At 41.8% G+C, this 26,562-nt stretch overlaps 1 protein-coding gene across 7 annotated transcripts in view; it reads left to right on the top strand.

Moving 5' to 3' along the window:
- The window catches only part of TUSC3 (tumor suppressor candidate 3), a 172,979-nt gene that overhangs the window by 30,251 nt on the left and 116,166 nt on the right, over positions 1 to 26,562 (top strand). For all 7 annotated transcript variants that reach the window (XR_014792154.1, XR_014792155.1, XM_084856689.1 and 4 more), the window contains exon 2: positions 17,787 to 17,956. Coding sequence is in view for 5 of the 7 variants with exons in the window: in XM_084856689.1 (XP_084712815.1) it covers positions 17,787 to 17,956 (170 nt within the window). In the remaining 2 variants the exon portion in view is untranslated. The remainder of the gene's footprint in view (positions 1 to 17,786; positions 17,957 to 26,562) is intronic.

Below are 26,562 nucleotides of genomic sequence, written 5' to 3'. Positions count from 1 at the left end.
GTAAAATGAAAAATGCTTCTCTTGTGCTTGTTCTTCAGATTTAAGAGATGTTGATAGTAACCCAATAAGATATGGTCAAACTGCACACTGATAATGTCTGAAGTTGTCACTACTTGATATTCCCCAACAGTTTCTTCTAAATATTTCTTAAAGCTTTATGACCTGCGCTAATAATTTGGATACTGTCCAGTAACTGCTAAGTACTAATTGGAAGAAAGAACTAGTGATGTGATGAAGATATCCAGGCTGTTTGTAAAGAAATATAGGATATAATTAGGGCTCCAACTTTAATTGGTAGATTAATCATCTAAAGTCTTAGGTGATAAATGGAGGGGGGGATTTTTATCAGTGAGGGCAGATTTTAATTGGCAAAGCTGTATTTGAGGTTACTTTTGTTGTGGTGTTGGTGCAATAGGGGACAAAGAAAAACAAATATTAAAAATGGTATTTTCTTTTAATAGTCAATGCTGTCTTTTGTTTGTTATATTGACGTTATCGCTCACATTATTTCAAAGGCACCTTCTGTTGAGTTTTTGGGAACAGACACATTTTAAAAATGTAATTCAGTAAAATACATATGAAATAATCTGAATAACCTAAAAAGCAGTTCTATAGCTGCCTTATTTAGAATAGATTGCAAATGTTAGTGATGGTCCTACACCAGTTAGCTGAATGCAGTGGGAGTGTGCTGAACACTTTTAACAACATGAATCAAATGAAGTGTATAGTTCTAGAGCCATGGTTCACAAAGACTGGTGTTGATCTCAGAAGCTAAGCAGGGTCAGCCCTGGTTAGTTCTTGGATGGGAGACCGCTTGGGAATCAGGCTTCCTGCATTGAGCAGGGGGTTGGACTCGATGGTCTTGTAGGCCCTTCCAACCCTAAGATTCTTTTCTATGATTCTAATAGAGACCCTCAGTTCAAATTTCACATCTGCCATGAAGTTGCTCAGTAACCTAGCCAGCAGAGTGTTAAAGCAACATGAAGGTAATGATACTGGCCTAAGTTATATTGCTGCTGTTAGAATTTTCAAATAAGGGTATGAAGCACTTCGAACACCTGAAATGTGCTGTATAAAAGCTTATTATTATCGAATGGGTCCCCTAGGCATCTAGATACTGCGTTGGTAAACTTAAAACATTTAAGTGTGTGCTTTTTCAGATTGCAGGTTCTCTCAGCTTTTATTTTACATTGTGGAAATTTAGGGTTTGCCTTTCTGTCAAATCAAACCTGCACAGAGGGGGAAAAAAGTGTGCTTAAAAAGAAGTTAATGCAGTGTGCTTTCATGCAGAACTCATGCTTGCTTTGCTATCCAAGAGTAAATTATAAGTTTGTTAGCTGAAGCAGGAGTTTGTGTGTGTGTTTTTTAAAGCATTTAAAGCTCTGTACTGTTGTTACATGGAGGGATTTCCCACCCCCCTTTGAAATTAAATGAGCAATTTTCATGTGCAAAATTGTCTTGGGAAACTATTGTTTTTCCTAAACTGTTTGGTACTAAAACCCATTCTGTGGTGTGTGTTGATTTATTTTGTAACTGCTATATGTACGTTCTGAAATTGCACGGTGTTAACAGGAGGATGCTTACAACTAAAATGTGAGTTCCTAAACATATAATAGAAGTAGGAACGTACCTACTATTTTAACAAATGGCCATATCCATAGCTTCTGCCTTCTTTCTCTTCTTTTTTAAATGTTTATAGTAACTTTGTTCCTGAAACCTGATGAATCAGGCTTATTACTTGCCTGCTCACCTGGGATGAGTAACAATTGCCCTGGGTCGAAGAACTATGTGCAAAATAGTGCCTCCTCTTATCCTGTGCTGCCTTGCCAGATACTTTGTGCCGCATCTTCAGCACTATGCCTGGTGCCTGCAACAGCCTTTTAAATCCAGGAGCGGTAACCTGAATTGCCTCATGAATCCTGTTTCCAGCAGAGGAAACGCAGCATGCATGTAGCTGTCCCAATTCCATCTGTGTAAACTCGCTCTTCTGGCTTTAACACCCACTGGCTACTTCTAGCTAGAAACGACTCTAACAGGCACCTGCAAAAAAAGGAGGGTGGAGTGGCGGCAGGCCAAAGCAACACCTCAGGTGTAGGATCCTGTTTTCCAATCCTGTATCTTCTCAGAAAATGGCTGTGTAGACCTGTGAACTATTAAGGTACGGGTGGGCAGAGTTCAGACTTGCAGGATCTACTTTATGATTACGATTATTAATAGAACTCAGAGGTCCACCAGTTGGAACCAGGTGCCAAAAGATAGCTTGGTGGTTGTGTGTGTGTGTGTGTGTGTGTGTGTGTGTATGCACACCTGTTCCATATATATATGGAACAGGTGTGCCTCTGGGACCCAGGAACCTGTTTTCAGCAGCAGAAACCAAAATATACTCCCCACAAGCTTTCTTCATTTCAGCAGTCTAATTCAGAGGGGTCAGGAAGGTGAACAAACCCCAACTATTTCATTGGTATTGCTAGAGATGGGCATCTTGGGGATTTGGTGAAATCACCCAGACATCAATCAGTAAATCTCCATCTACTTCTACCCATCCTAGTAAGGAGCTATTTAGCATAGTTTGCTTTTGGAGAAATATCTATCCAAAGTAGAAGGATCAAAGTGCTGGTCTACATAGTGCTGGTCTTCAGTTGGTTTGGATGTCCTGTATGGGGCACAGCTTATCTTTGTGAAACAAATCCTGACTATACTGGTGACACATGATGATATATAGTTCTGGCATAGAGGTCTTGTGTTTTAAAGTCTGCCTTGGTTTTGTGTGTGGAAACTTTCCCCTTTCAGTTTGACAACAGGCACAGTTTGTATGTTCAAGCAGAATTGGGTTGTAAAGGTTTTCTGGAACTATACCAGTTCAGGGCACCTTTGGGATTTGTTTTTATTTTTATTGGTTTGATTTTGAGACTCTTATTCTGCCTTTCCACACAAAATACACATGAATATAAGGAAGGCCCTGCTGGATGAGGGTACTATTGCACTTAGGAACTGCTTGAGGGCTTCCCATGGGGATCTGGTTGGCCACTTTGGGGAACACAATGCTTGACTAGATAGGCCTTTGGACTGACCCAGCAAGGATCTCCTTATGGTATTTTGTTCTTAAGCCACACGCCGAACATGAGAGCATTAGCCCTCCCCCGCGGCTGTTCCCCAGAAACTGGTATTCAGAGGAATGTTGCCCTATACCTGATAACCATAGATAGGCTCATCCTCCATGAAGTTGTCTAATCCCCTTTTTAAGCCATCTAAGTTGGTGGACCTCACTATATTTTGCGGTAGCAAATTCTATAGTTTAACTTCCAAGGCAGCTAATGAAATAAAATTGAAACAATACAGAAGTATCATTCAAAAATTGAACCAAACCCATAAACATTACACTAAGACGGAGGTACAAACGAAGTTCAGAATAAAAACAACAACAGAGAAACAATTTAAAAAGCAGCACAGATAAAGCCCGTTAAGAAAGGAGATGTCGTTCTCATTGATTGTTGGATGGTGAACAGCCATGGGTCCTGTGAACTTCCTTTGGCAGGGCATTCCATGTGGTATCTTGGCCCCACCATAAAAAAGGTTCTATCCCTCATGCCCATCTGCCACACTTCATATGGTGGGGAATCACAGAGCAGTCAATCATCTCAAGGTTGTAACACATATGGGTGGAAGCGATTCTTAAGATAATCTGTCCCAGGCTGTTTAGGACTTTAAAGGTAATTTCCCATTGGAATGCTTCCCCCATAAAAAAAATTCCCTGTATACATAAAAAATAGTGCATCAGGGGGAAAGGTATATGTTTTCCCCCATGGCCATTGTGTATCTTGTTTTTCTTCCCCTTCCTTCTTTGCCCAAATAGATACATCAGAAATAATCTACCAAGTATGAGACAATTACACCTTTTGGTAAAGTGTTGCTTTTGCTATATTGTTTTTAAATGTATTACTTGTATATAGGTAATCTTAGTTCTGTAGGAACTGCCAGTTCAACTTGTTGCCAAATTGCCCAGGATGGAAGTCTTTGACTGGTATGAGGTTTAAAATGCAGAGCCTGTTATAAAAATCAAAATAACTGTAAAAGGTAAACATTCATAGAATAAGTCCAGAGAGCAGTTTGCTCAGAGTCTACTTCTTTGGGGCCCTGCATTTAAAATGTATTGCATTTTGTTATCAAAGAGCTGTGCAGGGAGAAAATGCCATGTCAGTGTAAAATCCCGTTGTGGATGTTTGCCTTGCGCAAGACAGATAATTCAATACATAGAATTGTGTTTATTTTGAATGTACTTCTTTCTCAAAATAGGTGGGCTTTTTTTTAATGAATGAATGAATGAATAAATAAATGGCACAGTGGTGAAGATCAGAGTCCACAAACTGACCTTTTGAATTTTTAAAACCGTTATTCATACAAAATGGAGACCCTAAACTTTTAATGAAAGCTAAATTTAACAGCTGAAAGGTGGGGGGCTGCTGTAGGTACATCTGCAGCGCTTATGCACCATGTAAAACAGTTTTCTAGAGAATGTATTGTTTTAGTTCTGCACAACATTTTATCTACTTCCCTTTCCCCTTTGTCACAACATAAAAATAATGCAAATCTGTCCTGCTGATCAGTGGCGATTGTAGATCCAGTCTTTGAATGCCAAAATTGGCAATTGTGTCTTTAAAGTCTAAAATACTTTCGTATGCAACATAACCATATCAGAGCATCTTCTTTTTCAGTGGTAACAAGGTGCTGAAAAGTAAAATGTACTACTTAATTTACACAGAAATTGTACTAATAAAAATGTAGGCCAGATGCAATGTTAACATGCCTGCCCTAAAGCTTGGCTTAAAAAAAAAGTGGAATGGAATGAGAGCTGAATCATTTATTGTAATTGTTGCAACACAGTCTCTGTGGTATTTCAGAAAATATATATGCAGAAACCAAAACTCTTGTCAGCAGTTCTTACAAATGCAGAAAAAAGTTAGGATGTTCTCCAGTGCTTTCTTCTAATCTTTGTTAGTTTAATAGGCTCAGGGATTCATGCATTTTTTTTGAAACCACTAAGATCAGGGTAGCTACTAACTTGAATAACCTAAACTTTGAGTTGGAAGAGAAGGTCACTGGAAAACTAGTGAAAGGGAAAACAGCCTGGCAGGATAGCTTCCACTGTTGCCTTCCTGTCCCAATGTCAGATCTTCTCATTGGTCATGATGTCCCATAGCTCTCTGGTGAGTGCTCACTGTCCAGCCACTTGTCTTATCCACAGGGTTTGACTATGGATGATGCCATATGCCTGAGTCCACTATGCATGAGTGCACCTGGTGGTACAGATAATTTGGATTGAGCAAATACCCCCCACTTAAATGTGTTGTGAAGCATAGTACATGTTAGGGATAGCTCCTACCGCTGATTTATACTGCAAGTTTTGGCATCCAGATGTCATGGTCAGCCAACTGGTTGAGAATGACTTTTGAAAGGGCAAGGGCATTAGCCTTATTTGCTAAATTTGATAAGCACATGCTTGGTATCTGCAGTAGTTCTCTGGACGATATCCAATGGGGTGCTTATACCCCCACCAGTTCTCTTGCACCCCGCAGCTTCTGTTGTGAAGCTGTTCTGTTCTGTTGTGGTGGGTCCTGCCAATTATGTTACTCAACAAATATTTCAGGCTTAAATATTTTAAATTTAAATTTAATTTTTAATTTAAAATTTAACACTCATTCATAGATCAGGACAGGTCAGTGGAGCTCCCTTATGTGAGCTCCACTAACCTTCCCTGTTCCAGAAATTATTTCATTTCTGGTTGGCCCAGGAAGCGCTAAATCTCCATTCTGCAACTGATGGGCATCACTTGCAGATGGGAATTGGCAGGGCATAAGCACCCTGTTCAATACTGCCCTCAGTTATTAAAGCTAATATGGTTGATGTCTTAGCTGATTGCTCCCAAAATGCCAGCCCAAGCTTCCTCTCTGAATTGGAACAGAAAACAGCATAGCGATCTTCCCCCATTGTTAGCAGAACCCACCAAAGCAACTGTAGAGAATATCCCCACCTCAGCTCCAAGCTAGAGAGGAAGATCAGACGTCCTTCCATCCTTGCTGTGTGAACCTCACGGGGGAACTGCCGTTAACTGCCATTTTGTTTTACTTAGAAGGAATATGATCTTTACAGAGATGATGGAGTACTTCTCTTGGACAAAATGAATGGTTGATTTTTAAGGATTTAGGGAGGGTCCATTGGAGCATTTGGGGCTTCCATCAGTTTGGCAGTGGAACCTGAACAAGGTGCTGAGCTGTCCACTCCCTTGGCATTTCTTTTTGGACACAGGAACTTGGAGGGTAATGGTCTAGGCTTCTCAGAAACCCAGAGAAAGCCTCTCAGAAGAAATAAGATACCTCAGATGCTTTGTTTTGCTTTGAAATTATCACATGACCAGTAAAAGTAAGTGATGTGCCCAGACCAAACTTGATAGGCACAGACTCCTGTCTATTTCTTCTTCCTGGCATTTCCTGACATCATATTCTCTGACCTTCGAGCTGGTGGGCTGCTCGTGAACTTCGCCAAGGTTTCTGCCCTTATGTTTTTATTGTAAGCTTTGTGGTGGTCATTACCAGTAACCCTTTTGGTTTGCATGTTCCAGATTGCTATATTGGTTCCACTTTCTCCTTCCCCATTTCCAGAGCATTCTAAACTAAGCAATTGATAAATAGTCAGGAATGCTAGTTCAGGTAGAATCAGAGGTGTTAAATCTATGAGTCCTCTGGGTGACAGTCAGTGAAGTGATTTTCACAAATGATTTAATTAAAGGTAATTACTAAAGTGGGAGTGTAAGAAGTGGAAAATGGACACTCGGAATAAAACTGTTATGGAGATCCTAGACGGGAAATGGGAGTGTGGAAGCTGCAAACTTTTAATAATATGCTGAAGTAGCAGTTAGAGATGTTGGATTGATACCATGAAAAGAGACATGCACAAATGAATTGTTTGTTAATTGTTTGAAAAATGAAAAATTTCAGTTTATAGATGATAGTTGCATGTTGACAAAGCATAAGACCAGCAGCTGGAAATTCAGCTCAAAGCCTACTTGCAAATATGGCCAATTTATGCATCATATTCTTATGCATCAGATCCCCCATCCCCAGGTTCTTTCTCCTAGTTCTTCTTTCCTGCTTCCTGGTATGCAGGGAGTTGGTGAAGGAAGAGGGGACTCCCTTGTCCCAGGTGCAAGGGACTCTATCATGCCAAGACCTGCATAATTCACTCCTAAGAGAATGGTCTAAGGGCACTTGATGCTGTTGGATTACTAAAGTTGTCACTCTCCTTGGGAACCCTATGTAATATACTCTTGAGATTTCCAAAGGAAGAGCAAGATACAAGTGTAATTAATAAATGAATAAGCATTTTTTAAAAGGCCAAATCTCAAACAAGGTTTGGGAATGGGGTATAGCTCAGCGGTAGAGTCCTGCTTTGAATGCAAGAAGTTCCAGGATGAATTCTCAGTATCTTCAGTTAACGAGATGGCTGGTAGGAGGGCTGGAAAAGACCTCTGTCTGAGGTGATGGAGAACAGCTAATGGAGCAGGTGATAAGATGGGATAAGATGGACTAGTGGTCTTCTTCTGTGTAAGGGAGCTTCATATGCCAGTGCATTAATTGATTGATTGGAGCAGGAAGAGCCTCTTAGTTATGCCTGCATTGTTAGGGTGATGCTCATCACCTCTTTGGTACCCCTGCTTCCACATCTGGGTGGTATGTTGAGTTTCAGGTCAGTCTTATTATAGCATATGTAATTGGCTTATATGCAAGGTATTGATGAAACTTAGAACAATCTGTTTACATATATGCATCTAATGAAAGAAGACTTGATTCCTGCTGAAGACAGTATCCCTTGTTAAACTCTGTTAATGTCACACTGAGCCAATGGTTTAGAACTCTGGCAGCTAAATGCTTCTAATGCATTTTACATTAGCATTAGTTATGGGAAATCATAATATCTTTATGCTCTGATTCAGTTAACAGTGTCCATTTCTTTTGCTAAAAATTTTGTATGCATGTCTCGTAAATTATTTACAGACTAGACATATTACTTCTCTACATAGAAAAGGTTTGCACCAGGAACCTTATGTGTAATCTTCTTGTGACATTATACTAGAAAAGTGAGTAAAGTTTCTGGAGTGTTTTTTTTTTCTTCTAATTTTGCAGATATTTAAGTGTCTGAATCCTTTGATCTCCCTGCCCTTCGCCCAAATCACTTTGTCTTGTTTTGCTTTTATGAACCCACATGTTAACTTGCAAGACCTGACTATGCAGTACCACTGGCCAAACTGAGTTTGTTTTCATATACAACTTACCCAGTTTATTTTTCCATTAATGTCAATATTTATAGTGTATACATTCAGAAGTCATGGCATCTCACATGAACCTGGATGCTTTGAAACTTTACTTTGAATTAATTTAGTTCATCTTTCATTTATCCTTGTTACTTATGTGTGAACTGATAGATATGCTTCCAGCTTTCTCAAGAAATATACTATGTACCTGTTCGTTAAGTTTATTTCCTATGATTTATTTATTTATTTACTTACTTACTTACTTACTTACTTATTAAAAGGGATAAGGGCAAAATGACATAAAATTTATTTTTTTCCACTCAAGGTTGGATGGATAAATATAGTTAATTGGCTAAATGTTATTTTCATTAAAAAAATAATATAAATGTACACTGAAGGGTTTCAACTGCCTACTCAGAAGGTCGCATGTAAAATGTGAATTGAAAGTTTCTTTTAGAGATGGGTAAGCGGCCTTGTGCTGTCCTTGAAAAGTGTTTGTTCCCCTTGAGTGTTAAAGTTGAATGCTTGGAAAGCCTTGGGGTGGGGGTGCTCTCCAAGCATTTTACTTAATGCTTGAAGGTTGAAAATGCCAGCCCTCCTCTGGCTGCTACCCTGGTGCCTCCCAAGGTCACTCACCTCCCCCCCCCAATGGGAGGGAGGGGATGGGGTAGCAGTCAAAGGCAGGCTGGGGTGCAAGCAGAATGGAGGCACTGACCTATGTCTGCCTCAGATCTATTTGCAACAATTCAAGCAGGAATACTCACCTTAGTAGAGCACCCTGCTTCAAATTCTTGCTCCATTCCTGGTGTCTTTCATTAAAATAATGTGTGCTGCTGCAAGATAAGAGGAAAAATCTAACTAGCCCCGCATTCTGTCTCCTTCAGAATGTTGGACTAGTTGTTTCTGGGAAGCTCTCAAGCAATGTAGGAAAGTTATGGGTAATCCCTGTGGCTGTGGTCTGTGTCATCTGGTATTCAGAGAGAGCCCTTCCCTCCCAGTTGTATCAAAGCCATGAATCCATTGGCTCATTTTTGTATAATGGCTCCCTGTATTTCCTACAACTGAGTGCTCTGCTGCCTTTCGCCAGTGCTTCCATGTGTTTTAAGGCAGTTGAGTTTGCTTGTCTTCAAGTCATCAATGTACTCTATTGATATTAACTTGAGGGGAGCTGTGACTCAGATGTATCATCTTGCCCTTTCTTCTTTGGATGGTGAGCACCGCACCTTGCCCTTGCTGCATTAACATTATCCTGGACTGAACAGCCTGTACTCTCAATTTACTTCCTTTCTTAGTATTGGCTAACACACTTCCATATTAAAACTCTTAATGGGTCGTGCAGCAAAATATTGGATTAATGAGTTTGACTTTTTCTTGCGGCAGGTTGCTAAGGTTGGTGGCCAATAAAACAAAGAACATTCTGACCTGGCTTGAGTAGGTTGTGGTCAGTTACTTACTTGAAGCAATTTGAGGAGTCGTTTTTTGAAAATAGTTGATAAAAAAACGTGAACATAGAGACCTTCAAATGTGTTGTCCTTCATTTCTTGCGTTAAAAAGGTCTATCAGTTGGTTCTATAAATTCTTTTATAACTAAAATCACTCCTTCTAATAGGGAACTCAGATGGAGAGTGCCACCAGGACTGCTTCCAAAATGAGGCCACAAAGAAACAAGGGTGTATATCTGTGTTTTTTGGGAGACCCCGAGGTTTACGGCAATTTACCAAAACAGTCTTTAAAAGAGAAACCTGGGGCTGTGACCATCTTCAAGATCAGCCCAGCAAGCCTGTGCAGTAGCTACAGAATGTCAAGTGACTGTTGCAAAAGAAGAATTGAATTGGGGCATGGGAAAGTGTGAAATGACCTGATTAGAGGGAATGGATGGCTGGAACTCCGAACAAGATCACTTTTATTAGGAAGGAGGATAAACATGAACTATTTATTCTAGGTCTCACTTGTGTGTTACTAAAATGTGACTTCTTTAATGACTATTTTCAACATATTTCCTTGGAATGTTGTTTGTTTGCAGAAAAATGTGAAACGCTAACTTGCCACTTCTCCTGGAGAAAAATATTTTTTTATTTTTTATTTTTATTTTATTGCATTTATAGCCCGCCTTTTTTCCTCTTGCAAGGAACCCAAGGTGGCTTACATTATCCTCCTCCTCTCTGTTTTATCCTCACAACAACAACCCTGTGAGGTGGGTTGGGCTGAGAGTCTGTGACTGGCCCAAAGTCACCCAGTGAGCTTCCGTGGCCGAGTGGGGACTAGAACCCAGATCTCCCAGCTCCTAATCCAACACTCTTGCCACTATACCACACTGGCTCTCATATACAAAAATATATGTATTTACATTGTAACCGTTAGGTTTTCTTAAAAAAAAAAAATCTTCCCAATGAGTTCAGTTACCACTGCCAAACATTTGATTTTTCTTTTATTACAGACTGCATTGCCTAGTGGATTACTCTGTTTTTATTTAGTTTTGCATTAAACTAAGGGGATATATGCAAGTACCCCCCAAGTATTAGGCAGGGTCCAAAGGATGATTCTAGGTTTACCCCAGAGTAATGGTCTTGGGCATTTCCAGTGTGGTTTTTTTCTTCTTTCCTTTGGTTAGCAGACTGGACATGTCAAGTCCAACACTATTTTTGTTTATTTGTTTATTTGTTATTTTTTTAAAGAAAGTCCAACACTGGTTTTAACACACACACACCTCAGCATCAGTTTCAAAATATTTATTTATTTATTTATTTATTTATTTATTTATTTATTTAAAATATTTCTTGGCCGCCTTTCAGGGCAGAAGCCCTCTCAAGGCGGCTTACAGCAATAAAATACATAAGAACAGTTAAAATATTAAAAGTGATAAAACCATAACCACAATGAAATAACACACTCAACAATAAAAGCCAACAATAAAAGAAGCAGCAACAACAATGGCAATAAGAGCAGTCTGTGCCTCTAAGCAAAATAAATTTGCTAAAAGGCCTAGAAGGCCACTTCAAGAAACACAGGTTCAAAGCCCACTTGGGCTTGTGTTTCTTTAGATCCAGGGAATTTATGCAAGTGTATATCATTGTGACTGTAATCAGACTGAATTCATATCCAAGACCACATCCATTTCTCACACAGTGGTGGTGTGGCTGTTGAGAGGTGCAGCTGCCATATGTAGTAAACCTCTGAATTGCAAGAGGCAGCCTTCCCAGTGAAGAACCTTCACTGGCTTGAGTCTGCCCATCCACGCTGGTCACTGGATCCTTGTCTATGGACAGGAAGGGGTATAAAGGTCTTCCTTTTCCTGCTGTGCCTTGCTCAGGGAATATGGTCCTCCAGATCTCCGGTGTGTTCTTGTATCCTTGACTGTTTTTTGGCCCTGCCTCCTGGTTTGCCATCCAGTTCTGACTTGCTCTTTGGCTCCTGACTTATGGCTGGTTCTATAGCTTCTGATTCTTGGTGCCTTGCCTACCTTGGATTGTTGCCCATGGCACAGCCCTGACAGAGGCTTAATATCTAGCCATGTATACTTTTAAAATTGTATATTTAAAATTTTTGTTAGGCTTCTTTTAAGGGTGGAACCCTTTCAGTGTGGCATACAAGAAAAAAATCTATACAAAACATACAATAAAAAGTAAACAAATATGTATTCAATGAAGAATCAATTAAAAAACCTAAGTAATTCATAAAATCAGCAGCCCAAGACATGACAGGAAGGCCAGCGAAAACAGGTGGGCCATCAGAGCTTTTCTGAAGACCTTCAAGGAAGGGCCTGGATGAACCCCAAATACAATCTGGTACCAGAGGTGTGGGGCCATCACTAAGAAGGACCTGTCCCTTTTACTTATCAGCTTAACTGCTCTTAGGGAGCAATCCTATGGCCGCTAGACAGCCATAGGATATCTTTTTTTCTGGGAACCAACCTCCCCCCACTTCTGCGCTGCCTCGGAGGCAGCGCGGAACAGCCCCATCCTTCATGCTCACAAGAGGAGCACAGAGTGGCTGAAAAGGGGTGTGTCTGGGGGGTGTTCCAGGGTGGGGAGGGCAGCGTACAGCAGCCTCCTGCCCCGCTCCACCCTCCTGCAGCTAGACAGCCACAATCGTCTGTCTGTCTAAAAATGCAGGGCAGGAGGAGCACTGAGGGAATGATCCCCTCCATGCTTCTCCTGCCCCGCTTTGGATAGGCGGTCGCCGCCAAGTTCAGAGGCAGCTGCCTGTCTGGATAGGATTGCGCCCTTAATGGCAGGCAAGTGAGAAGGGCCTCTGCTGATGACCTCTGAGTGCCTCCTGCTTAGGTTTTTCAAATGGCTTGGTACTAAAACTTTGCAGTACCAGCAAAGAAATTAAGTTGGGTTGTGCTAACCACTGTAGCAACATGATATTGCAAGATGTGAGGTTATTATAGTATTATAGGTATGTAACTTGAGCACTGTAGGCATGTATGTTTACACAAATGTTGAGTGAAAAATCTGTTACTGTTGTTGCAGCCACTTATAGCCAACGATGATGTAGAACTTGCTGTATCCAAAATAGTAACTTAGTCACTCTGTAGATGACAATTTTTGTGAAGTCTGGTAAGCAGCCATCTGGCTGAAGAGACGAAGTTGATGACCTCTTTTATGTTATACTTAAATGCTTGGATTCCATAGTTGTATTGATCTTCTAAACCATATGTTCATATGCTTTCGACAAATTAATATTTTGATGACAGTTCTTAATGTACTTTTTCACCTTGTGCTGGTAACTGAGCAGGGTGTGTTTTTTTTGGTTGATTCAGAAGTACAATAAGCCCAAAGCAGCACTGTCATATTCTGAGGAAATGGTGTGTTTGAAACTGTTATAAATGTTTCCACTAGCTAATCACAAAGTAAGTGGGTATCCAGGTAACATCATCTTTAGCGTGACAATACTCAGAACCAGTTCTTCCAGGCTGCCATTGTTGCATGTGGATGTATGGTTACAGATATTTCCTTTATTATTGTTGTACATTCTGTTGATAGGTTTCCTTGTCCATGCTTCACTTATTGTTATTTTCAATAAGAATGTTATTCCAGCAGTTTTGCATTATACTTGTAAATGTATTCAGTGGTGCCATATTCACATGTGCATATGAATAGTTTCATTTTTGTGATGCAGTTCCTTATAGGTTAGAGGTAGGCATCTTGTGACCCTCCAGATGTTGTGGCCTACAGTTGCCATTAGCACTAGCCAAGATAGCTTGCGGTGAGGGATGATGGAGATGTAGGCCAAAATATCTGGTGGGCCACAAGTTGCCCAGTATTCTTTTCCCTAGGTCAAAATATGTTGACAGAAAGGAACCTGGCCTGCTGTAAGATTCCAGTTCTGGGAGAAGGTGATAAAGGTCTAACACTTAAATTTCAGTAGTTTTTACTTATTCCTGGAAAGTTGTGTGTGGGGGAAAGGTTCTTTAATCCCTATAGAGTAGATTGAAATTTGTGGAATCAAGAATGCTTTTTAATTACTGTGTTAGGTTACTGGAAAATAATTTTGAAGGATCATTATTCATGTTTGCATATCTGTAGCGTGACATTCTAGATGAGGCATTTTGTGTTTAATTTGATCATTGGGGTGTGTGTGTGTGTGAGAGAGAGAGAGAGAGAGAGAGAGAGAGAGAGAGAGAGAGAGAGAGATTTGTGGCCTTGCTCCACAGTTGCAGTTGCCAAGCTTGTGTCGTGTCTGGGTTGGTGACCTGGGGCCTAGCGAGGGGTTCCACAGGCTGAACAGGCAAAAGAGGAGGTAGTAGTCAGACGTATGGTGAAGCAGCTCAGTCTGCTTCCAAGTAAGAAGTTGTACAAACTGAGGAGCTAGGCCAGAATGGCCTGCTTTTAAGGGCAATGGCACCCTTTTGGCTCCTTGGGTCACCTAATTCCTGCTGGGATGTACAAGGTGTCATACCACTGTCTGCCCATATGCAACAGTGGCACTGCAGAGCAGTTGAAATTAGGCCAGCATTTTTGCTCTTTGCAAGGGTGCAGAGAGTAAGATTTATTTATTTTATTTACTAATCGCCCATCTGGCTGGTCACCCAGCTACTCTGGGCGATGTACAGCATACAATAAAACAGTTTAAAACAATAAAATTCTACAATAAAAATATTTTCTAAAATACCCTAACCCACCCCAAATGCCTGCCTGAACAACCACGTTTTTAATGCACGGCGGAAGCTCATTAAAGAGGGAGCATGGCGGAGTTCCCTAGGGAGGGAGTTCCACGGAGTGGGGGCCACCACAGAAAAGGCCCTCTCCCTCATCCCCACCAGTCTAGCAGTCCTGGCTGATGGGACAGAGAGAAGGCCATCCGAGGCTGATCTTGTTAAGCGGCCTGTCTGGTGTTGCTGGAGGCGCTCCTTGAGATAGGCTGGGCCGGAACTGCATAGGGTTTTAAAGGTCAAAACCAACACCTTGAATGTGGCCCGGAAAACAACTGGTAACCAGTGCAACTCCTTCAGCACTGGAGTGATGTGATCTTGCCGGCGGCTGCCTTTAATCAGGCGAGCCGCCGCATTCTGTACCAGCTGCAGCTTCCGAACCATCTTCAAGGGTAACCCCATGTAGAGTGCATTACAGTAGTCTAAACGAGAGGAGACCAGGGCATGTACTACCGATGGGAGCAGATGGTGGGGAAGGAAGGGGTGCAGCTGCCATATCAGATGGAGTTCATATCAGATGGAGCTCACAGCTGACACCTGAGCCTCCATGGACAGCTGGGAGTCCAAAATGACCCCCAGGCTGCGGACCTGGTCTTTCAAGGGTAGCCATACCCCACTCAACACCAGGTCAACATCCCCCAGCCTCCTCTTGTCTCCCACCAAAAGTACCTCTTGTCTCCCACCAAAAGTACCTCAGTCTTGTCAGGGTTCAGCTTCAGCTTATTCCTCCCCATCCAGCCACTCACTGTCTCCAGACATTTGGACAGGGATTCTACGGCCAACCATGGTGAAGATTTGAACGAGAGGTAGAGCTGCGTGTCATCCACATACTGATGACACCGCACCCCAAACCTCCTGATGATAGCCCCCAGCGGCTTCACATAGAAGTTAAATAGCATCGGGGAGAGGATGGAACCCTGTGGCACCCCACAAGTGAGTGGCCACGGGTCCAAAACCTCCTCTCCCAGTGCTACCCTCTGGTACCTGACAGAGAGGAAGGACCGGAACCACCGCAATACGGTGTCTCCAATGCCCAACCCCTCCAGGCGGTCCAGGAGGATACCGTGGTGCGTGTTGTGTTCATGTCGAAGCCCCCTATTTGAGAACTGACATGCCTTATATCTGGTTTCTTCATTGTGTATTTAGTGAGAGATGTATTGACTCCATATAAGTTGTGTCAGTAACCAGTAAATATTTGTTGGTGACATGATGTGATATTTCACTGAAAAAGGGGGGAACTCTGGCAATGGCTATGTTATGGGGTCCCTTGTCTATCTTGTTATTTACCTGTATCTCCATGTTGCAAAATTGGCACTATGGGGGATCTGCAGCAAATTTAGTTAGGTACCTATTCAGATGGTAGCTTTTTAATGAGCCATGATATGAATGGAAGGGTCTGTGCACTGGCAGAGGTTATTAACAGAATCAAGTTTTATAGCCATACCTTACGAGAATGCCTCCTTCCGACCAAACTTGTCCTGGCCTTCTCACAAGGGTATTATTCCAGCATCATGCATCTGTAAACTTGTCTGAGCCAGTAAGATGAACAAGATGAAATACAGTCAGGGCCAGAAATATTGGAACAAGGATAACTGTTTTGGCGGTTGGCCTCTGTACACCACCACATTGAAGTTGAAAGGAAACACACCCAGATGGGAGCGAAATCAGGACTTTCAGCTGTAATTCAAGGTGTCTAACAAAAGTGGGGCACTAACCATTCAGGAAGGACAACCAGTGGCATACACACACACACCCATCGTTGGTGGCTCATAAGTAATGGAACGAATGGCTGACAAGCAGCTGCATGGCCAGGTGTGGCCTGTATCCTGGCTACCCCATGACCAGTCATGCAGAGAAAAGGCCTGGAGGTGGTTCTGAGTGTTACATTTGCATTTGGTAGCTGTTCACTGGAACTCCCAACATGAGGTCCAAAGAGGTGTCCATGCGAGTGAAGGAGGCCATCATTAGGCTGAGGAAACAAAATAAAGCCATCAGAGAGATCGCAAAAACAGTGGGAGTGGCCAATACAACAGTTTGGAACATCCTGAAAAAGAAGGAATCAGCTGGCAAGCTCAGCAACAGCAAAAGTCCTGGAAGACAACGGAAGACAGCTAAAGGGGATGACCGCAGAATTCTGCTCATGGTGAAGAGGAACCCTTTCACAAGATCTAGCCAGGCCAAGAACGCTCTTGCGGAGGTAGGGATGTCATTGTCAACATCTACAGTCAAGGGACAGCTTTATGCATGCAAATACAGAGGCTTCACAACAAGGTGCAAACCACTGGTAACACTCAAGAACAGACAGGCCAGATTAGCCTTTGCCAGCAAACACCTAAAGAAGCCTGCCCAGTTCTGGAATAAGATTCTTTGGACTGATGAAACCAAGATTAACTTGTACCAGAATGATGGGAAGAGAAAAGTATGGAGAAGGAAAGGAACAGCTCATGATCCAAAGCATTCCACAGCATCTGTCAAACATGGTGGAGGCAGTGTTATGGCATGTTATGGGCTGCCAATGGAACCAGGTCACTGGTGTTTATTGATTACCTGACTGCTGATAAAAGAAGTAGGATGAATTCTGAAGTGTATAGGGCTATACTTTCTGCTCACATTCAGCCGAATGCTGCCAAACTGATAGGACGCCGCTTCATATTGCAGATGGATAATGACCCAAAACATACAGCAAAAGCTACCCAAGAGTTTCTCAAGGCAAAGAAGTGGGATGTTCTTCAATGGCCAAGTCGGTCACCTGATCTCAACCCAATAGAGCATGCTTTTCACTTACTGAAGACAAGACTGAAGGCAGAAAGACCCACAAACAAGCAGCAGCTGAAGGCAGCTGCAGTAAAGGCCTGGCAAAGCATCTCGAGGGAGGAAACTCAGCATTTGGTCATGTCCATGGGTTCCAGACTTCAGGCAGTCATTGACTGCAAAGGATTTTCATCCAGGTATTAAAGGCGATCCTTCAGTTTGAAATGATGTTGGTATGTTCCATTACTTATGAGCCACCAACGATGGGTATGTTTGTGTGCCACTGGCTGTCCTTCCTGATGCCCCACTCTCGTCACACCCCTTGAATTACAGCTGAAAGTCCTGACTTTGCTCCCATCTGGGTGTGTTTCCTTTCAATTTCAATGTGGTGGTGTACAGAGGCCAACGGCCAAAACAGTTATCCTTGTTCCAATATTTCTGGCCCTGACTGTATGTTTCTATTCGCTTGACAGTCCATTAAAAAGCCACTGTCTGAATTAGGACTACACCTTAGCCCATGCCATGTTTTTTTGAAGTCGCAGCACCAACCTTTGTCCTTTTACCTGATTCCAGAATCTTTTAGCTGAGAAGGTGGAACAACTTATGGAATGGAGTTCAAGGCGCTCAGTCATCCGCATGAATGGAGACAAATTCAGAAGATTTGTGAAGGCCCCACCTCGCAACTACTCAGTGATTGTGATGTTTACAGCTCTCCAGCCACAGAGGCAATGCTCCGTTTGCAGGTAAATTCTACACTTGGAAACAGATCTTGCTTGTCTTCTCCTCTTTTGTCTTCAGTAAAAAAAAAGAAGAAAAATCATTAAAAGTGTTATTTTTCTTTACCTACGTAATCAACTCACAAGTCTTCGTGCATCTGATTTGTCTTCCTGGTACTACTAACTTTACTTTCACCTGTATCTGTGGTATACAAGTTAAGTGGCCATTTATTAATTTTAGTTTAAAAAATCCATCATGCTTAATTTACTAATTGAGGTGGAGTCAGGGGGTGCTCTTAAAAAAAAAAAAAGTAACATGAAAGATACTTTATATTTCACATATTGGTGATCTTTGGCTGTGATCTTTGGAACAACTTGCATCCACTGACAGGGGTTTTTTCATAATGTTTTGCAGCCAACTTTCTGTGGCTTGCACTCAGTCACTGCTATGGAAAACATTACACAAATCTATATAAAGAAATGCTCCTTAAAATTGATAAATATTCACTTCATTTGCAATAGGATAGACTAGATCTTGTTGTTTTGTAATGAATATAAAATTCAGTGTAAATAACCTATGTTGTTTAAGGAAACAAGATACCTGGGCACCTAAAGCACTGCTTCACAGGATGTGGTAACAGTTCAGTGAGTACTTATGTAACTTTTCTACCGTAATCTTCTCTCTCTCTCTCACTGCATATATTCTCTGTACACACCATGGAACCCAGGGCCCATTGCATTCCCTCTGGCATGTCTAAGAGATCAAAAGTATGTGAAGGGCTCTTGTATGTTTGAGGGATACTATAGATGTGTGCAAGCATGTACCTGCTGTTTTTGCAACACGTCAGGCAGCTGTTAAGATATCCACCTGTGCAACATTGTTGTCTGGAGATTTGCGAGACACTCAGTTGTGTAGGGCTTTCCCATGAGGTTCTACGTTTCCTTCATATGGCTTCTAATTCTGATGCATTCACCTGTAGTTCCTTTTTCCAGCAGCTGAGTTCTCAACAGGCTACTGTAGCTCTTTTTTAGAATGGCAGGTTGGCATGGCGGAATTGGCTTGATTAACAGGATATGGCCTATTGTTTGTTGCTGTGAAACTGCTTTATCCTCAGTAGACTGAAGTTCAGAAATAATCAGAAGAGCCTTAAATTGTTGCTGTTCTGATTATTACGCGAAATAGCCAGTAACGTATTCCCTTATGTTGGTCTGTGCATAAATCCTTTGTTACTGGGATTTAATGCTGTACAAATATTTTCATTGAATAAGGGGATACCGTTTACTGCAGTGAAAAGAAGGGCTTAAGGTTCATCCTGCTGTATGCCATAGACCCTGAACACATCCCATTAATTTCAGTGAAATTCATTTCCAAGTAAATATTAGGACTGCAGGCATAGTCATTTCAGCAGAATGCAGCTGGACATCTAAAATAAGAAACAATTAACTCATTGCTTCTAGTTCAAAACGTTTAAAATAAATGTGAAATTGAGATCTGGCTTTGCTGTAGAGTACAATATGAATTAAATGAAGTTGATGCTGCTGCACCTGAAAATAATAACAGAAAACTGAAGTCACTCAAATCGCTGAGTAATTGAAACCTAGGAGTTGTAAGTATATACAGAAGATGAATACTTGCTGCTGTATTCAGTGTATATTATGGATTTTGCTGTAAACAACCTAATGTAATGTATCACTGACTGAAGATATTCTACTATTTTGGGTTTAGTTTTCAACTATCAATTTTTTTTTCCTAAGTAATTGCACACCAGTATTTCTCATTTGAACTGTTTTTGGAATGGACAAACTTTAGCAAAACAATTCCTTAAAAAAGAATACATATGAACTTTACTTTCTACATGAAATTGCACTGAAACAATTTAGTCTGCTTAGTGTGCAGGAATTGTCTGTAGGATGTTGTGTTTTATCTATATAGATTATCTTTAGGCTTTTATGTACTTCAAATATTCAGGGTATGTTAATGTTTAAACGTTTAAATGTTTAAAACGATGGGGTTGTTGTTTTTTAAATCTTGGGAAAACTTTTTAAAGTTGTCCCTTAACTGTTGCCCAGAGTACCAGAGTATAGTTTGGGCTGAAGAACTCAACAGCGTTGTGTGGTTCTTGTTTTCAGAAAGGGAAGTGATGTTTAGCTCTTTTATGAAAATGGAGCCATGGCCAAGGTTAATCATCTGCATTTCACTTTCCGTGATCATACCATTCTGTGATAGTGCCTAGTGCAAAATCCAGTGTATCTTGATCCAGCCTCCGAGAGTTTCTAGACCTTATAGCTGTGAACATAAATTGTGTGTGGGGACAGTGCATGCTGAAAACAAAGTGGGGGTGGAATTGTTGGTCAGCCAGGGCTTCAATGCTTGCCATTAATCCTTGCCCCTCCCTGCAGCTAGCAAAAGGAGAATTGTTGTTGTTGTTTATTCGGTCAGTAGCTTCCGACTCTTTGTGACTTCATGGGCCAGCCCACACCAGAGCTTCCTGTCAGCCGTCGCCACCCCCAGCTCCCCCAAGGTCGAGCCCGTCATCTCCAGAATGTCATCCATCCACCTTGCCCTTGGTCGGCCCCTCTTCTTTTTGCCTTCCATTTTCCCTAGCATCAGCATCTTCTCCAGGGTATCCTGTCTTCTCATGATGTGGCCAAAGTACTTCAGTTTTGCTTTTAATATCCTTCCCTCAAGTGAGCAGTCTGGCTTTATTTCCTGGAGTATGGACTGGTTTGATCTTCTTGCAGTCCAAGGCACTCTCAGAATTTTCCTCCAGCATCCCAGTTCAAAAGCATCCGTCTTCCTTCGCTCAGCCTTCCTTATGGCCCAGCTCTCGCAGCCATAGGTTACTACAGGGAATACCATTGCTTTAACTATGCGGACCTTTGTTGTCAGTGTGATGTCTCTGCTCTTCACTATTTTATCAAGATTTGTCATTGCTGTCCTCCCAAGAAGTAACCGTCTTCTGATTTCCTGGCTGCAGTCAGCGTCTGCAGTAATCTTTGCACCTAGAAAGACAAAGACTGTCACTGCCTCCATGTTTTCTCCCTCTATTTGCCAGTTCTCAATCAAGCTGGTTGCCATAATCTTGGTTTTTTTGCGGTTTAACTGCAACCCAGCTTTTGCACTTCCTTCTTTCACCTTCGTCATGAGGTTCCTGAGCTCCTCGCTTTCAGCCATCAAAGTGGTATCATCTGCATATCTGAGACTGTTAATGTTTCTTTCAGCAATTTTAACTCCAGCCTTGGCTTCATCAAGCCCAGCACGTCGCATGATGTGTTCTGCGTACAGGTTGAATAGGTAGGGCGAGAGTATACAACCCTGCCATACTCCTTTCCCAATCTTAAACCAGCTCGTTGTTCCATGGTCTGTTCTTACCATTGCTACTTGGTCGTTCTACAGATTTCTCAGGAGGCAGACAAGATGACTTGGTATCCCCATCCCACCAAGAACTTGCCACAATTTGTGATGATCCACACAGTCAAAGGCTTTAGAATAGTCAATAAAACATAAATACATGTTTTTCTGAAACTCCCTGGCTTTCTCCATTATCCAGCGAATATTGGCAATTTGGTCTCTAGTTCCTCTGCCTTTTCTAAACCCAGTTTGTACATCTGGCAATTCTCGTTCCATGAATTGCTGGAGTCTACCTTGCAAGATCTTGAGCATTACCTTACTGGTATGTAAAATAAGTGCCACTGTTCGATAGTTTGAATGTTCTTTGGTGCTTCCCTTTTTTGGTATGGGGATATGAGTTGATTTTTTCCATTCTGTTGGCCATTCTTGTGTTTTCCAAATTTGCTGGCATATGGCATGCATCACCTTGACAGCATCATCTTGCAAGTTTTTAAATAGTTCAGCTGGGATACCGTCATCCCCTGCTGCCTTGTTATTAGCAATGCTTCTTAAGGCCCATTCAACCTCACTCTTCAGGATGTCTGGCTCTAGCTCAGTAACCACACCGTCAAATCTATCCCCGATATTATTATCCTTCCTATACGGATCTTCCATATATTCTTGCCACCTTTTCTTGATCTCTTCTGCTTCTGTTAGGTCCTTGCCATCTTTGTTTTTGATCATACCCATTTTTGCCTGGAATTTACTTCCGATGTTTCTAATTTTCTGGAAGAGGTCTCTTGTCTATTCTATTACCTTCTTCCGCTTCCGCACATTGCTTGTTTAAAAATAATTCCTTATCTCTTCTGGCTAACCTCTGGAATTTTGCATTTAATTGGGCATATCTCCCCCTATCACTGTTGCCTTTTGCTTTCCTTCTTTCTTGGGCTGCTTCCAGTGTCTCAGCAGACAGCCATCTTGCCTTTTTGGTTTTCTTTTTCTTTGGGACTTTTTTATTGCCGCCTCCTGAACAATGTTGCGAACTTCTGTCCATAGTTCTTCTGGGACCCTAGCTACTAAATCTAGTCCCTTAATCTATTCTTCACCTCCACTGCATATTCATGAGGAATATGAGTGAGCTCATATCTAACTGATCTGTGGGTCTTCCCTATTGTCTTTAGTCTGTGCAATAAGAATTGTGCAATAAGAATTGTGCAATAAGAAGTTCGTGATCTGAACTACAATCAGCTCCAGGTCTTGTTTTTATCGATTGCATAGATGTCCGCCACCTTTGGCTACAAAGGATGTAGTCAATCTGATTTCAGTGTCGACCGTCTGGTGAAGTCCATGTATAAAGTCGTCTCTTAGGTTGTTGGAAGAGAGTGTTTGTTATGCACAGTGAGTTGTCTTGGCAAAATTCTATCAGCCTATGTCCTGCTTCATTTTGTTCTCCCAGACCATGCTTGCCTGTAATTCCAGGTGTCGTTTGACTACCCACCTTAGCATTCCAGTCTTCAGTAATGAAAATAACATCTTTTTTTGGTGTACTATCCAGTAGGTGCTGCAGATCCTCATAGAACTGATCTACTTCTGCTTCTTCAGCATCTGTGGTTGGGGCGTATATGTGGATCACTTGAATTCGAATTGAGATCATTCTGTCATTTTTTGGATTGTATCCAAGCATTGCTTTAGCCACTTTATTATTAATTATGAAGGCTACTCCATTTCTTCTGTGGTCCTCTTGTCCACAGTAGTAGATCTGGTGGTCATTTGATGTGAAGTGGCCCATTCCAGTCCATTTCAGTTCACTGACACCCAAAATGTCTATATTTAATCTTGACATCTCCCCAATAACCACATCCAATTTGCCCTGGCTCATAGATCTTACGTTCCAGGTTCCTGTGGTATGCTGATCTTTAGAACATCGGATTCGTCATTCACCACCAGCACCATCGGCTGCTAGCCGTCCTTTCAGCTTTGAGCTAGCTGCGTCATCACATCTGGGGCTAGTTGAACTTACCCGCTGTTCCTCCCCCAGTAGCATTTTGACCATCTTCCGACCTGGGAGTCCCATCTTCCGATGGTATACCGACATATCTCTGGTTGTACTGATCCATTTAGTTTTCATGGCAAGAATACTGGGGTGGGTTGCCGTTTCCTTCCCCAGGGATCGTATTTAGTCAGCTAGCAAAAGGAGAATAAACGATGCAAAATAAAAAGAGTTGCTTAATTTGCAGAACTTACTCAAGTTGCAGAGCTCTTCCTTTGCACATTTCCTTTTTTTTTTTTTTAGTATAGACCGAGGGATGGCTGACCATGGGACTGTAAAGCACCACTTAATCGTATCTTTTTTCTCTTCGCTCATCAAAAAGGAAGCTGATCCTTAGGTCACCTGAAGTGATTCTGCCCACCATGCCACAGGCATTTGCATTAATGAAGGAACTCAGAGCATTGGTTAAGTCTGTCCCTTATCACTAAGTCTCACTTGATCATCTGGGAGATAATGATTAGCTCTATGAAAATTGCTTTTTTCCTATTCTGTAAGGTAACTAAGTGAAACCATCCATTTTGCTTAGCAAATGTAGTGGAAAAGCTACCTGTTCTAGCAAAAAGCTGCTGCCCGAGCTCTAACTACAACTGTGTGAAAGTTCGATTGAATTTAGTTCAAATAAACTGGGTGAAATTAGAAAATGTCTATGTGACATCTCTGAAGGTATATTACTAGTCTAACTGCAATAGAGTCTAATGTTGGATCATTCTTTTTTGTGTCAGTTCTCCCCAGTGTGTCTTTCCACCTATTCTTTCAGCCTCTGATCCTTTTTGTGTCACCCTCCAGCCATTTCCTGTAAATCCGTTTCTTTAGGCCTTCTGGGGTTTGACCTTTTCTGACTTTCATCTGCGTATAGCTGCAAAAAGAGGGGTGAGGTCTTGCTTGTGTGTGACAACATGCTGCTCTTTGGATTCTTTCCAAGTGCCCTGAAGATGAATGCAACTGCAAGACAAGTCCAAGTCCTCCTCCCCTAACTCTGAGCTGGTGTGGTGGGAGGCAGGGGCTTGTGGAACCTTGGAAAGGCTCGAAAGGAGCAAGGCGGCTTTCTGCTTTCTGAGCCTCTCTGAGCTCAATAGAAGGTCTGGGGATTTGCCCACCCTTCAGGAGAAGGGTGGGGGAATGTCTCAGTCATCATCTGACTTTGGTATGGATCCAAGCACAACAAGCTGTCTTGCTGCTTTCTGGGGTTCGGTACAGGATCCAGAAATTCCACTGCTGTTCTCCTGAGCCAGGAAAAGATTCAGAGAAGGCTTGTTGCTTTTCAATCACTTACGAAGTTAGTGTGAGGCCTGCAAGATCCCTGCCCATTTTCTGGCTCAGGGAAAACATGGGGGATCCCATTTTTTTAAAAAATGATGAGTTAAGCATGTTCATGAACCCCTGGGCACAGTCCAGCATCAGACATATCAGGTGAGTTTACTGATCATATGCAACTGCTTTTTAAGAGCAAATGTGAAGAGGAATGACAGTGTGATGTCTAATTGCCTTTATTCTGGTGTACACAAAGCATGTTTCATGCATGTAAGGGCTATTGCATTCATTGCTTGATTGCGTTCTCATTGCCCACGGTAATGTTCAAGGCTATCCTGGGGCTCACTGGGATCATCATGGCACCCACAAAACTAAATAAGAAATAAGAACTTAAGTGGATACATTGAATCAATGATAAAGGTGGATGTTTCATTCTCTAATAGCATTGGATACATTTATTATGTGTAAAAAAGGATTGCAATGTTTTTTCTTAGAGCACATAGCCACAATGCAGCCTTCATCTAAAGGAAATAAAATATTGGTTAAATATTGTAGAAATAAATGGTAGAGTGGGAATACAAGAGTATAAAATTAATGTGCCTCCCTGCATGGGAAAGTACTTTCCCATCTCAGGAACCAGTTGTTACCTTTTGTACTCTTCCTTCATGGAGAGCATTCTAACAGTAATTGCTAGACCCCAAGCAATCAAATTGTTTCCATCATCCGGATGCCTGCATTATGTCTCAGCTGATTCTGTTAATCTCAAATCCTGTAAATGTGTGCTTTAGCACCAAAGGACGAACACGTTCCTATTGAATTAAACCTTATTTTGCCTAAAGTTGCCTAATGTGGAGTTTAATTATAAATTCTTTATTTGGGGCTTTGCAGAAATTAGAATTTTCAAGAAGGAAATTGCAGGGGTGTGTTTTCAGGAGGAATAGCATAAATAAGTATTCTATGAGGACCATGGAAGCATGACAGAAAGCCGCTAGAAAGTGAGATTGAGAAGTTAGCCACCTTGGATTTTGCCACTGCTGTAGTTTTCATTGTTTTGGTATCAACATGGGGGTAGGGAAGGGGGGACTCTTTACAGTGCAATCCCATTCATGTCTAGTTGGAAGTAAGTCCCACTGATTCGTATGGGATTTAGGATTGCAGCCTCAATACGACCCCTCCCCGTTATGATGGCAGAAATTAGTCCAAATGAGAAAGGTACCAACATACTAACTAATTGGCCATACGCATGTGGAAGTCGGCTTATGCGTTTGTGTGTCTTTGACTTCACATACTCATACAAATGGATGCTGGTGATTGCCTCCCTGAGGCAGTAGGGCTGGAAGGGGGAAACAGGGGACTTACCTCAGTCCTGTCTCCTCTCCCTTCCGTTATAGTTAGTAACTGATGCCATTACTAGTAATCTGATTGGGACAGCACGTGCTTGCAGTCCTATCTATTGGATTGAGGTTAGGCACTGATCTATATGTGAAGAATGTGCTGCATATACATATAGCTACTTAGGGTCTAAACATTAAGGTATTGCAATGAAATATCATTATAGTAAGGTGGAGAAAGTCCACTTTCTTCTGTCAGTAAACCATCTGCCAATGTTCAGTATTGTTAACGTGCCAAGGTTAGGAACTCTCATCATGCCTGCTGGTAGAATGTTCCACTGTACTGTATTAGATTATGTAGATTGTTTGACACCTAGGATGCCAATGAATGCTATGACATGAGTGCTATGAAATGAGGGGAGAGGAAGAGGGGAAAGAAGGCTGTGGCATCGTCTGTTAAAGAACACACGGGGGAGTGATTGACGTTTCCTGTTCTTTGATTTGTGCATCAGGGAATTCTGCATCTCACCAGCATTGAAATGCATGAGCTCCAGATCTGAGAGAAGGTCATATGCCACTGGGCTTCAAACGTTAGGAAGAGCAAGTAGTGGAAGTGGGAATCCACTCTAGCTTCATCTCTCCTTGTGTTTTTGAGATATCGGAGGCCACT

This window comes from Heloderma suspectum, chromosome 5 (genome assembly GCF_057233095.1).
Source record: "Heloderma suspectum isolate Gila_16-S chromosome 5, 16-S_ref, whole genome shotgun sequence".
In the NCBI taxonomy this organism is placed as follows: Eukaryota; Metazoa; Chordata; class Lepidosauria; order Squamata; family Helodermatidae; genus Heloderma; species Heloderma suspectum.
The sequence above is the reverse complement of the archived record's forward strand: the minus strand, read 5'-3'. Positions and strand labels throughout refer to the sequence as shown.